The sequence below is a fragment of the Haemorhous mexicanus genome, chromosome 8 (assembly GCF_027477595.1).
Source record: "Haemorhous mexicanus isolate bHaeMex1 chromosome 8, bHaeMex1.pri, whole genome shotgun sequence".
In the NCBI taxonomy this organism is placed as follows: Eukaryota; Metazoa; Chordata; class Aves; order Passeriformes; family Fringillidae; genus Haemorhous; species Haemorhous mexicanus.
Genome location: NC_082348.1, coordinates 16,818,520 through 16,833,811, shown reverse-complemented (window position 1 = coordinate 16,833,811; position 15,292 = coordinate 16,818,520). Strand labels below are relative to the sequence as shown.

Here is a 15,292-nt window from a genome sequence, read left to right as displayed (position 1 = left end):
CAGAATTAATCACCATATCTTCATGCTTTCAGCAAGAAATGTACTTGCAATATACTTGCACAATGACTGCCTAAAATATGCAAGTCCAAATATTTACTAGGCTTTGAAATTTCAGATGGAAATTTTAGTACACATTTAAATCCGTATTTCTGAAGCTTGAATATTGATAGTTTAATTTTTTTAAAAAAGAGACAAAATACTTAAAATTAGAAGATTTAATAAGAAGAATTTGAATACTGATTTTCAGATTTAAACCTGCAGCTCTTCATATGAATTGCAATTTTTGAAATGCTGCTGACATGGTGCCATTAAAACTTACACCCTGGCAAAGCTATTCTTCCCTAGAATATTCAGTAACCAGCTATTTACATTTTAAAACATAAACCAAATTAAATGTCTGTCAAAAAGCTAATTACATAATACATATTAATAGTTTGGTTATACTCTTTTTCTAAGGTATGCAATTAGCACCTGATTATTTAATTTCATATTTCATAGTTGTTATGTCATTAGGAAAAAGGTACATTTTTCAGCAGAACCCAACACAATGTCAGTGAATGAGACAGGTATTTGTGAGTCACACTCTCTGTTTCCTGGGGGAGAAGTGTCTAGATGTACTGCAAAACAAATGGACATGCTATTAACAGCAACTGGATATTAAAATCTGCAACATCTTCAAAGCTTATTAAGTCACTTGGTATTTTTGAATGTAGTGATTGTACATTTAAGGATAAACTGATCTGAAGTTAGTGAGCATGAAATTATCTGAGAAAGCTAACTGCATCGTGACGGATTGATTCTACACTGAAAAATTGTTTTCTTAGAACATTATGAAACAAGAGGGTTTTATTTTTAATAAAAGCAGATTCATTTGATAACTGCAGAATTTTTCAATATTCTAAATTTAATTCAACTTAAATTGATGGAAAGATTGTGGGAGTGTCACTGCCATGTTCCAATTTCTTCTGACAACATCTTAAGAGCATATCTTTGAAATAATATTTTCATTGATATTTCACAGGACCAACTCTATCCATATAGGATGGTGGGGGAAAAAATAATTAAATACAGTTCTTAAATTATGTTCCATGTAGCCACATGTGGAACATCACAGTAATTCTGACAACCTTAATGTGACTTAAGCTTATGTTTAAAGATGTCATTCTGCAGAAAGCTGTCCATCTTTAAAATGCCACCTCACTATCATCAATAAAATGACTCAGCAAAAGGATATTTTTGTATGTTGACTCACCCCACAAAATCTCTGTGAGTCAGTACCATGGAGAAAGGGAGACAGGGAGCTCCCACTCTTTTATTGGGTGTTTCTCTGAGGACACCAGATGCAGTGGCTTCTCTTTGAATCAAGGATGCAATCAAGAGACTGAAGACCACAGATTAAATGTGAGATTCAAAACAGAAGGTTTTGTGCTTATGCCCAAAACTGGCATTGCCAGCCTGACCCACTGGTACTCTCACCCCTGGAGATACCAAAACTCTAAATGCCACCCTGAAACATCTAACCTGAGATCTGTCTTGCACACACCCAGACTTCCCCCAGGCTGAGTAGAGAGCTACCTACCTCATACAAGCCACACTGCACCACATCCAACATCCTTCTGTGAGAGACAACCTCGCACAGACACAGCCAGGCCCCTCTCAAGTGCAGCTACATCTGCTTTTTGAGGGAGGCACTGCTGAAGGAAGCAGTAACAGAGCTGCTGTGTAACATTGGTATGTCAATGAAATCATCAATATGGCCAACACGTATCAGATAACACAAAGTTCACATAGAGAAAAAAAGAAAAAAAAATTATGAAGTAATCAATGGTAGGCATTTAGAAAACTCAAGTTCCTGCACAGATGGAGATAGGTCTCTTTAGACCTGAAGCAGGGAACTTTTCAGATGTAGCATGTTGATCTTAGTATTTCTTTTGGGCTAGTTCATGTGGATCTGTGTGACAAAAACAGGAACCTCCATGTCCCACTACAAGAAGCTAACAAAATCAGCCATTTCCAGTCTCAGGAAAGGGATGTCATATGTGCAACTCATTTTCCTCATAACTATGACTTGGGGGCTCACACAACTCAAGAGTTTAAGTACAGTAGTAACCAAAGCTTGGGATACACTAAACAAAGAGAAATGCAGCTGACTCATTAGACCAGTATCTCAACAGTGCTCATAATTTCTCACTTTCTCCTACATGGTCGTTAGGTGGTTTCTGCAGTGGGTATCAGTAAATATGTATCCAATCTCTGACACTACAGAATGCCTTTGTTCAGCTGAAGATGTGGCTAGGCAACTACATGAGGATTGTAATGTAAATGTAGAAGCCTTTATAAGCACTAAATCAGCAGTCCTGCTTGCAGTTGCATATTCGAAAGTTTAAAAGACTTATGTAAAGTCACACATGCATATTCACAGGACTTGACCATGGATCACCAAAAACCAGCAAACTCCTTCCACCATCATCTGTTTCTGGACACTGCTGTGAGAGAAAACAGTATTTCTTTTTTTTAAATAAATTACAATATTCTACTCTATTGTCTCTTTGTATCCCTGCTCAAATCAGTAAGTTTACACATTGTAATTACATTTCAGTACTTTCAGAAGAAAGCGACAACATAAAGCACAGAAAAATCATCCCTCACCTTCTAGATCTTCCTTTTCAAAATGTGTCTTGAGAATGGAGCGAGTTCCACCTCTATCCACAACAGCCTCTTCATCATTCCTCTACAAAACAGAAAAAAAGACAGATAAGCTACTTTTCATTTGGAAACTATTGGCAAAATTGTACAGTACTATAAAACAAAGATGTTTTTAATATTTCCACTTTTCCAACTCAAGAATAAAAAGGGGTGTAAGAATTTCATTTTACTTATTAAATCTATTTCTTTTGCATCAGTTTTTACTGAGGTATGATTACAGCTAACTTTGACATGCAAAACTTCTGGTAAAACCTGCAAGATGATGAGTAAACACTGGTTACTGGAAACCAAGAAAAACATGAGCCAATAGGACAATGAAAGAGATGAGAGAAGAAATGTCTGATCAAGGCAGCTTTATTCTCGTGCACCTTAAGAAAGGGGTTCCACAGGCATTTTTGTCTTTAGATCAGGATCCTGAGCTACAGGCAGAATTCCCTAACTATTTCTACTAAGATTCCTTATACTTCAGCAAAGCTAGACAATCACACTCAGCGACAATACAGTAAGAAATCAAACTAACACCATGAAATCAACTGGCTTCACCTACTGGTGAACTGCAAAGCCTTTGCTTTTCTTTACAAACACCAAGCTGAATTTAGTATAAAGGCAGGCAGCATACAGTGATAGCAGAAAATAGAAAAGCTATTGTTCCTCAGGAACATATATTTCATGTTTAATTTTATCCTGTAGTCATACATGCATTTTAACTGTAATCTCTACTGCACGGTAAATACAGTACATGACCAATTATTGTATTGTACTCAGGCTAGGTAAGGTACAGGTACAGAAATTGGTGATTTTGTCACTTCTGACATGAAGAAAAAAATACCCAATTCATTCCCCCGTACGGAAAAATATTTTGGGGGTTCAGCAACAAGACACTAGATGCTGTGCTAAAATGAGTATTTGGTTCACTATGAGTTTGACATCACTTGTGAAAAAATCCAGCTGCTAAATACAGTCTATATTTCACAACATGAAAGAGTGATTTCCATTAAATTATTATGAAAAATTATGCATTATACAAAAGTACCAATTCATATATTTACTTGTCATTAGTAGAGGGGTTTTAGCAAGTGATATTAGAACTATAACTACTATATGTCAATACAAAAAATTGGTATCTTAATGCAAGTCTAAAGCAAGGGGATTTAAATATCAGTGTTGCACGATAAATATACATCTATATATAGAATGCAATAGAATATAATGAGAAATTAAAGTCTTTGAGCACTTCTCCTTAAATATCAGATGCCCCAGGCAAAAAGAGTCACTTATATAGCTGGATGTGGCGCATTCTGGATGTGAGTTTTTGTTCCAGGCTCCTTTCATTTTAAAAATAGCTGTCATGCTGTAGCTATCTTACATAGAAAAATCTTACGAATGTGTCAGCACCAAGCATCTGGGCTGTTAAAGAAAGAAAGACCAAGTGTTAAAATGTCTTTATTAGAGCTTTCCCATAGATAATAGTACACAACTAAAATATTACAATAAGAAATGGGCTTCTATTGAAACTGTTTTGTCTTTTATAATTTAGAATTAGCCAATAACCCATTAAGATGTACCAGGAAAGCATAACTTTGCAGAAACCATTTGATCATTTTACTAAAATGAATCCATTATTTTAAAGCAGTTAGACATAACAATGGGTGAGTGAATAGGCAGGATGTCAAAAGTCCAAGTATTAGAGCCATATCATAAATAATGCTGTTCTAGCATAAGACATTCACATCAGAAAGGAAGCAATGTTAGGGAGAATTTACAGTGGTAAAAATACTAAATTGCTGGGCAGTTTAAAGCATTTACAGATTATCTAAGTAAATTAAATACAAATTAATTCATTAATATTTATCAAAATATGCTCATACACTTTGACTTCTCCTTTCCCATGTGTTCAGTTTTCAGCTTCTGGCAGACTTTTACTTCTCTGCCTCCTCTTCCTGTAATGTCATAGCAAGTCTCAGCCTCGCCTCATTCTCAGAAGTGGGTTTATTCCATTAATATTACAGAAAAAAACAGCTTAATTGGGAGTGCTGTGTTGTTAGCAATTCACTTGTCAAACTCTGAGCAAAGTCCAATTAAACAGGCCTGGCACTGAACACACTGACTTCCCAGGGAGCAGCATAAAAGCCACCTCACATTTACCAGTACAAGAGTTGTACTGCATTTACTCCAGAAGCAATTTCTGATTCCTGTACTGCCCCCTTGGAGGAGGGGAGAGGTGAGACAAAGGTTCACTAGCAGTTTTGTGCTTAAACACATTGGGTGGTGAGGTCTACTGCAATACAAATAAAAACAGATCCCACTCCACTTTCCCCTGGATTAATAGAGACTGCAAACCTAATTTCAATTAGTAAGGCTCTGGTTTTTATTAGAATTTCAGGAAATCATGAACTTATTATTTTTAAGTGCTGCAATAAATGAGAGTTTGAAACTGAAAGTAGAGGCAAAACTAACCAAAATACAGTCATGGAAGACAGAATTCATGCCAAGCAGCTCCATACTAGCATCCTCAAAGCCATGAATCTTGTGCCAATCTGCATCTTGGCCCATCAGTTTCAGAAGGTTCAGAATAAGGCATTAAAACTAAATGCTCTTCATTGCCATGCCACGTTTATGTCAGAATTCTACCCCTTCTTCCTTTTACACCATTTGAAGATAATGAAGGTACAAAATTTTACATAGGGCACAAATCTGCAAGGACTGGAGTAGTGAAACCATACAGACATACTGCAGCAGTCTGCAAACAAATGTGTGGACACACTGACCATGTGCAAGTCCTGGGAACTGTCCATTACTGCAATGAGTTGCTTGCTGAGTCCAGTGAACACTGTGGTCTACTGCTTAAAGCATGGAAGAGGGATCCAGGAAGTCCCCGAGCGCTAGTCCTGGATCTGCCACTGACTTGCTGTGTGGCCTTGGAAAAGTCACTTAATCTCTGTGCCTCAGCTTCCCCATCTGTAAAATAGGGATAATAATACTTACTCATCTACCTTCCTCACCGGGCTGCTCTTTGCCAAAATAAATTTTCACACAGCATTTCAGAGCTGTAAGGCACTACAGAAGTGCCAAGTCATTCAATTGAAGAAATTTTACCCAAGTGAATAGATAATGAGAGGAAATAAGAAACTGACAAAAAACATTATGGTATAAACTTTCCCTTTTTTTACATCAAACCAATGCATATTAATACCTTGCAATAATTTTACATTGCACAACTTCAACAAATATACATAAGAATAAATGTAGGGTTTTTTTTTTCTACCAGCCCAATTTAAGAGCAATGCTGGAGAAGCCAGAGGAATTATATTTCAGTGAAGATAAAATCAGAGTGTAATAAACTTTTCATAAACAATATAATATTTTTCCACTCTCCTTTTCATAATACTTGTTAATATCTTATGGTCTTACATAGCCATCACACAATAGCTGATCTAAAAGTTATTTCCCTACAGTAATAAAATACCAGCAAACACGTAGTAGAAGGAATAATGTATCTGAGATAAAATAGCAAGAAAAAGCGAAAGCTTTTTACTTGGAAACCACAAGAACCTTAGAGACTAGGGCCCAGCAACCCTGCTCAGTCCATGATTTTTTTCATGCCTTACATTTTCCAAATGAATGCTGGAATGACCTTCAACATGCAGCAGCAGCAGCATATTTCACAGAAAACATCTATTTAATGAAAGTCTGATAAATACAGTTGCTACTCTATTTGTCTCTACACACTAGAAGTTCAAACACAGTGGCAAGTAGAGAAAAGCAGACAATAGAGTCATCTTCTGCATGCCTTACACTGCAACCACATTGCACTGAAAATATGGCTTTGAAGTTTACCAAAATAAAAGGAAAGGAACCACCTTCAAAGATGTTACTTTTTGGTAAGTAATCACAAAGGAAGAAGGTCACCATGAGTCCTGGAGTATGGATTCTCAACCCTTAGATAAACAACCTGCTTATCAGAGTGTAAAGTGAGACTACAATTGTTGCCAGGAACCAAAGCCAAATGCCTTAAGTGCCCTTTCCACCCATGTATAGATAAAGCTCAGCATGCAGGATATTCCAATGAATGTCAGGATATTCCAATATAAAAATGACCTCCTGGAAACCTTCCTAAAGTGACCCTCTTTAGCTATGATACAGCCCTAACAACAATTCATAACCAGCTGCAAAGAGGTTGGTCCTTCACCTGCCACCTCCTAGAACTGTGCACTGCCCTTCCACACCTCAGAACAACAAAGCTGATGAAAAAACACACTTTTAGAAAAGCTGAGAAGCATCATTTTATGACAGATATTTTTGTGTCTTTTTAGTTACTGTCTATGCTTTCATCACATTGGAGATGACTGGGTAGAGAGAAAAAGGAAATTTACTTTCAAAGGTAGATCTGTACAAAGGCACATGACAAACCTCTTTAAATATGTATGTGCTAATGTAGACACACACTCTTGTAGAGCTTCAGTACATTTCCAGATGATGGAATTAGGACATATTCCACATCTTCTGGATGACAACAAGGCAGGCTGAAGCCCAAGTGACAATGTTTGATTTGAAGTTATCTATACAGGCATTATATGTATTTACTACAAGATGAAAATCAATCTACTGTCTTAAAAGACACTTGCATACATAATAAAAACAACTTGGATACTGGGCAAACATTTACTAAAGATCATCTGCGTTGATCACTACAGCAAATGAAATATTAGTATAACAATTAAATATACATTAGGACAGCAAGAAAGTATTAAAGACTTGCAAAGAGTATGTCTCACTTCTTTCCCTTGGTAGGTTCAGTGATCCACTAGTATGACATCTGTACCTAATATATTTTGAGCAGACAAGTCAAAATGGATAACAGAGAAATTTTTATTTGACATGGAAAACTACAAAATTTTTTTTGATCATTATTTTTATCCAACTTTTTTCATATCTGTCTACTTTATTTTCTGTCCTGGTATTTGTTCAGTGTTTTCAATAAACTGGATGATCAATAAACCCTTTCCCTTTAAAATACAATGCAAAAACCAGCTACAAAGAGTATTAATATTCCACTTTTTTTTACAGTTTTTAATACTCTCAGTCAAATCCTGTCCCTTTTAAATTACATTCTTAATATACTCATAGAATAAATCATATCAGCATAACTGTAAAGAACCTTTTTCAGCATCTTTCTTTCTTTAAAATATATAACAGAGCAGAAGCCATTTTGATTTTTCACACACAAGAAATTATGCATATGACACACCTGCTGACTCATAAGGACAATAATCATGGTATTAATTGCTTCTCCATGTAAGCCCCTTATTGATGATTAGACAACCTACATAATTCTGAAATGCCATCTGGAACTCGGGAACACCTGTCAGCATAAACCATGAAACACTGCCTTCCCATAAACAATAGAAAGCTGTAATGTTGTGCTGGTTTTGGCTGGGGTAGAGTTAACTTTCTGCACAGGGGCTGGTGGGGGGCTGTGTTTTGGGTTGTGCTGAGCACAGGCTGATAACACAGAGATGTTTTGTTATTGCTGAGCAGGGCTTGCACTGAGCCAGGGCCCTTTCTGCTCCTTGTACAGCCACACTGGAGAGGGGGCTGGGGGGGCCTGGGAGACACAGCTGGGACAGGGCACCCCAACTGACCAAAGGGACACTCCAGACCAGGTGACATCATGCTCAGCATATAAAGTGGGGGGAAAAAGAGGAAAGGGGGAGGACATCTGGAGTGCCAGCGTTTGTCTTCCCGAGTCACCGTGACCTGGGAGGGGGCCCTGCTCTCCTGGAGATGGCTGAACACCTGCCTGCCCATGGGAAGCAGGCAGTGAATCCCTTGTTTTGTTTTGTTTTGTTTGTGTGGGTGGCTTTTGCCTTCCCTATTCAACTGTATCTCAATCCATGAGTTCTCTCACTTTTATCCTTCTGGTTTTCCCCCCCATCCCACTGGTGTGGGAGTGAACAAGCGGCTGTGTGGGGCTTGGCTGCTGGCTGGGGTTAAACCATGACAAACATACAATTATTTCATTTCTTTTATATTATTAATAATTACATATGCTTAAAAGATGGAACCCTAACATGTTCATTTCAGCTTATACCTATTACCATACAGTTAGTGGTACAAAACTTGTGTTTTTACCTTTCCAGTGGCCTGTAATGAAATAAAAAACATTTTTGCAGACACCACACACACGATTATCTTCTCAGTTCCAACATTACTGTTTTGTTGTTATAGTCATTTTACAGAATCATTACACAGTATTTGTATTTTTAAGGTCATTTTGGTTGAGTTCAGTTTAACATTTCATAACAATGGCATTACTAAAGATATGGAAAACAAAGTTACTTGGAGCTACCAAGTGCATGTTGGAAATATTTTGCAAAGAAAATTAACCTAAATGGCTAAAAAGCTGTTACATGTAGATGCCTGCCTCCCTCTTGCAGGAGGAAAATCACCGGCGACTGCCATGTTCAGTCTTGTCCTTCAAACTGTCCTTGAGCAAACAGGCTCACACAAAACCGATTCAATGCACAATGTGTATGTCCACAATTTAGGTGCTATAATTCTTTTCTCGTTCTGAAGACAAGCACACAGGGTTTAAAAAAAAAAGCAACCTCTTTTAAATATATCATGTTTAATTGCTTATGTTACATAGAACCATATTTAGCAATCTTCTGAGGTGAAAAGTACAGTGAATTTTATCTTTCGGATGAAATATAATTGCTTTTCCATTCCACTAGCTACGTTATATCATCCTTTTCCCCTCTATCTACCTATCAAAGAAGACCCATCAAAACACATTTATAATGCAAAAAGGTCTGTTCTGTAAGGTCTGAAGGATCATTTTTTTAAGTGTCCCTTTAATGGCACTGCTTTTATGGCAGCTTTCTGGAATAACCACTACTGGTTAACATAAAGCTCAGCTTTCCTTCTGGTCAGCTCTGCTCCACATAGTTCAGTCTATGCTACAAAGTAAGAAGCAATTAGTTTTCATCCCAGATTTGCATCCTCCCCAGGGCTGCATGTCATATGCATAAAAGCATCCTTCTCTGTCTTCTTTTTTTCCTCTTTTCTATTTTTATAGCAAAAGCCAAGATAATGTTTAGCATGACTCAATAATGAAATGTCATGTTCAGCAACGCTGCTAAAAATTGCACTAATCAGCACTGGCTTCAAAGAACTGATTTGCTACTGGCCTGAGACTGAACACATATTTAATGTTATAATGCAATTTCTGTAACATATAAGCACAGAGAATCATTTCAGACAATAACTCTAAGCACAAAGTATTGCTATAAATAAAACTCAAGCAGAAAAAAAACCAAAGCAGTTTTACACAGAATTAAATCTCAGTAATACTTGTAATTCCTGTGTTCATCTGCATTGAAGCATCCTGTACTTGTTATATATCATTATGCACAGTAGAGCAGCTATAAACTGAGACATAAATATTTCCTTCATATTTGATATGGAATCTTCTTTCTTAGAAAAGCCATTTTAGGTAGAAACAATACATTCCTTCCATTTGCAAGGCAAACCCGATACACTCTTTATCTATTCTCCATACACCTGTCCAGCTGAAGACAACATTTCTATTTGAAAAGATTAAACAAAAAATCAAGGCAAAATGGGAGCTTAGCTTGTTGCAATGGCCAGATGCCCCACTTTGTCTGCCTAACAGGGGGGATTGAGGACAATTGCAACAGAACATGGACAAAAAACTTTCCCCCTTAAAACACTTGATAAAACTGGATATAATAATCAAATAATGAACTGCTAAATTCTTTCTAGGTTCTGGTATCTATTTTAAAGCACCAACAATTAATTGCAGCTGCTTACCATGCTCTGTATGTCTTGGAGCAAATTTATCAGGACTGCCCAAGTGATGCAAACACCTTACAAAACCTGAACAAGGCACTTAGGTCATTGTGTTTCCATGAATATTTTCAGTCATGTTCAGAGTCTCAAAACTCCTTCCTTTCCTTCTACCCTATCACTTCTGCCAGATCTGCAAGCTGATCTTTATTCAACTGCTAGTTTCAGCCAGATGTCTGAATAAATAAAAGACAGTACTCCTTGCTGCTATGTAGATGTAAAACTAGGGTAACATCTTTATGACTGAGATTTTTTTCCTTTTACTTCATATTTTTTACTACACTATGAAATACTTAAAAGTTCTAGAGAAGACAACAGCGTAGATGGTTATTTGTCCTCTGTGGGTATTATTTCAATTTCTTATGTCATTCTAATGCAGTGCCATTAGCTGAAATCCTCTTTTCTCACTTCATAGCAATGGCTATGTCAACTACTACAGAGAAGTCTAAGAGCAAGAAGATGGATGTGAAGACTTTATCCAAAGCCCAAATGAGATTTAATTTTAGCTTGTCTGGCCTCTCTCTTGTCCCAGTGCCAGGTGAAGACAGACCCAGGATAACAGCCCTATTCAGGTGCAGTTAGCAGCTGAACATGCAGACTTTAGCCCACTATGCAATAGGATTTTAGCTGCTGAGCAGCAAAGGAGAAAAAAGCATGTAAGTGCTAGTTTCTTAATCAGCAGTAAGATGTATTTGGTTTTAAGCTGAATACACTCTCCATCTTAAGGGGCCTCCTTTCAGCTGCAGAAATTATGATATGTTTTCAGATTTCTTCACCTCAAAATAGGGTCAGGGAGAGGAATCATAGAAAAGAGTCTTCTTGAAGCAGGTACTCATGTGGAAATAGCAAGTGCAAAGAAGAAAAAGGGTCATGACCAACTTTTCAGAACCCATTTGGACAACAACTACAACACAGGAGAGAGGAGTTTTGTCTTCCTTTACAGCCAGCCACAAAAATTATGTTGTTTGGCAACTGCATCTTTTAGATGCAAATATATGCCAACCACATTTCAAAACCACCTTTTTTGATATTATAAGCCAGCAAGATCAATAATAAACTAAATCACTCTCTCTGAAACACCAGTAAAATGTTCAGCAATTCTTCTGCTTCTCAAACCACTTTCAATTGTGTTTGACAAACACTTTCTTCAAACACAATACAAGGATTAGTGAAGGCAGCAGGAAGGTTTCTCAGGCTGATCTCCCATAGAAGTGTGCCAACACCAGAGATAGGGTTTCCCTTCTAGCAGTGGAGGTAGCCTGGCTGAACCAAATCTAACTGAAGTGTTAGAAATAGTATGGCCATTTTGTCATTCATTTGCAGGACAAAATTAACATCCAATACCATAAAATTTTCTGTTACAAGCCAGAAGATCAAATCAGATTTCTTGTGATTCTTCAGAGTTGACTTCTATACGACCTACTGTGCTCCAGAAGAGAAAAGAACATTGTGTTTGGTTTGTTTGGCTTTTTTTGAACTGAAATCGCTAAATAGTTTCCTTGAATAAAACTGACAGATCTTTCTGATCAAATTCAACTGGAGGGTTTAGTCTGAAGAGTTCCCAAGTCATCTATATTTTCAGGGACTAAACTTCAGCAGAAAATCTAGAACTGATGACCCAGTATTTCTGCTCTCCAAAGATTTAGGCTGATCTATGTGATTTTGTTGTCATGAGTAAATTTTTATCAAGGCAATTGTAATTGATGTGACTAAAAAACACAAATTTGTACCACTGAGAAATTTTCTGCTGCATGCAAATGCACAGCTACCACCATGGAAATGAAGAGACCTTTTGCACTGTCAATACAGTCACAGCATAAGGAGAAACTTTCATCTCACAGTTAGACAATGATACTCTGATTATCTTTGCCCTCCCTCTTTATCTGTCTCAGATCATCAGGAAGCCATGGTGACCAGGAAGGGTAATCCTAGAGAAAAGAGTTAGGAGCCCCTTGTTCACAAGAAGATTAAAAAAAATAAATAAATCCTCCAAGCCACTTACAATACTATCAGCTCTCTGAAAGCTCAGGTGGTCTAGTTAATTCACACAGGCATTAAGAAAAGCAGGAAACAGTACAGAAGCAGTGAGGACAGGGAAACAAAAGGCAGAAAAGAAATAAGTGAGATAATGAAATTGATAATGCATTCTGAGAAATAGCAGGACTAATGAACAGATTTCAAATGCCAAGTCACTTGTGCCTCCTTTCTGCCCTGGCAATGAAACACTGCACTGTAAGGAAAATTTTCATACTGAAGACTCATTCAAAATACATTGGGAAAATGATCAGGACAGTGGATTAGATAAGGAGGGATTTGTATAGCTTAAAACTTTAGACAGCACAACATAAATAGTCAAGAGTTTGAAACGTGCTGCCAAAGAATCAAAGATAAATAGGAATTAAGTAGTAGTTGAACTGGTCTTCCTACCTCTCAGATGTAAGAATTAAACTTGCACACATTGCCCACCTGTTGTAATCTGTAAGCTTTTAAATCATCACTTCCATGTGATGGACAACAACATCTGGTTGTCCTAGACTAGTCAAGACATTAGAAAAAAATACAAGCTAAAAGTTAAAAACAAGTTATATAATTTTAATAGTGTGCTTCATATTGAAATTACAGAATGTAACTTTTGGAAAGGAAAAAGGACAACTATTACTACAGAGTAGAAAGCAGGTATGAACATGGCAGTTCATTTCCGTCAGTGCTTCTACCTGAAAATGTTTTATTTTTAGAAAAGACTATTATTTTCATTTTAAATTTTCTCATAACACCACTTAATTGACAGACCCCTGTGCAAATGTAGAGAACAGCAAGGAAGGACACAACAATGCCCATCAGACAGAGCTCTGAAGGGTATTTATGTAAATGACCTCAGTGGTCAGTATTTTAGGAAAACAGCAGAAATTACTAGATATCAAGTTTTACTGGCACATCACAGGTAATGAAATTTTTGAGTTACATATCATTTCTTCTATCTCACTGTACTGCTCTAAAGTGAAAACGGTTACAAGCACAATGACCAAAAACACTATCCAACACATACCCTTCATACCCTTCCTTGTCAAGATAACACCATCTCCTATTATTAAAGAATAGATTCTTTTTGTGGTGAACACAAAAAGAAAATTCCTCTAATTTAAACATGCCACAAGCTATTTGGATCAATCTTTGATTTATTACAAGTTGTACCAGGCTTATCATATAATCATTAAGGTTGTAGAAGACCTCCAAGATCATCAAGTCCAACTTTGACCTAATACCACCATACCCACTTAACTACACACAAAGCTTTTGAACACTCACCCATTTTTAGAACACTTCCAAGAACAGTGACTCCACTACTTCCCTGTGGAGTCTGTTTCAGTGTTAAACACTCTTTCAGTGTTAAACACTCTTTCAGACTTAGTGCAACAGGCACTTCCTCTTCAAGCCCAATCTTAATGTAGGTATTAAAAACTAATAATAACCTGCTGATTTATATGTACTCATACAAGAATTCTTCCTCAGACCTGCAAGTTCTGCCTACTTTTTCTCTGACTAGCACTGTTATTAAATAAGTACGTGTATGCATATGTGGAGAAATAAAAACAATGTCTATGAGCTCCATTGATATACATTCTGCAAATACATGCATGATGTGCTTTTCAAAAAAATTATTGAATTTATAAATCAATAATCACATCACTTAAAGGAGATATAACAGCTTACAGGAATACAAACAATAAAGAGCCATGAGTTAAGGGTACTTAGCAACCTAAGTGTCAGAAGATGAACACAACTGCCAAGTCATTAACAGGTTATAATTCACTTTATAGACTACAGAAAGAGTTTTGATGAGGATCTTCAAAGATTGGGTGCTGTAAAAGACAGTTCACTAATGACTATAACACGAATAGCAATTGGGAAATCAAAATTGATACTATACTGCCAGCAAAGATAACACAAGATTCAACCTTGTGGTAAAATCTCTCTCTTGAAAGGGAAAGGACATGGCAAGTTGAAAAGCTGTTAAAAGAAAGACAAGAAGATGTATTGTATTTGTGTTTGAGATGATGAGCAAATAGACCTTAAATAGGAAGTGATGTAGGCAGAGTGATAAGCAAAGATGATATTAACACCAGTAATCAAGTGAAGGAAAGCTGTAAGAATTAACGTCAGCCAGACAGATGAGATCATAACAGTCACAGTGCTGAGGTGAGCCAGAGCTCAATCTGATTTATGGCTACATGACCAAACAGGAACTGTCAGCTTTCAGAGCCACATAGAGCAAAAAGAGCACATCAGGAAGGAAAAGGAAAGAAAATTCAAGATTACTTCTGACATGATTACATTCAGGTGACCACTGAAGACCAAGCAAATTTTCTGAGCTAAGCAAGGTTTAATTAGACTGGGGGAAAACCATTAAAAAAAAAAGCAATGGTGACTTCATAAAGGTTGTGCTCATGGCTAAATTATCTGAAGTAAGGTGTGGAGGAGGATGCAAAGCTGAGGATGGATTCCTGAGAGATCTAAACATACACCTACATACAGAAAGAGAAGGGGGAGAGGAAGACCCACCCAATAAAAAACTGAGTGTGTAAAGAGAAACAATCAACAAGGACAAAATGACAAATGTCTAAGAACAACAAAATTTAGTGAAGACTATAACATAGCATCACAGAGAGATGACAGATGGAGTGGAGGAGAATAAAGGATTAGACTGGAATTCCTCCAA

At 37.0% G+C, this 15,292-nt stretch overlaps 1 protein-coding gene across 2 annotated transcripts in view; it reads right to left on the bottom strand.

Annotated features, from left to right (window-relative positions):
- SLC4A10 (solute carrier family 4 member 10) overlaps positions 1–15,292 on the bottom strand; it is a 113,897-nt gene that overhangs the window by 87,819 nt on the left and 10,786 nt on the right. For both annotated transcript variants that reach the window (XM_059852948.1, XM_059852949.1), the window contains exon 2: positions 2,650–2,731. In XM_059852948.1, the coding sequence (XP_059708931.1) occupies positions 2,650–2,731 (82 nt within the window). The remainder of the gene's footprint in view (positions 1–2,649; positions 2,732–15,292) is intronic.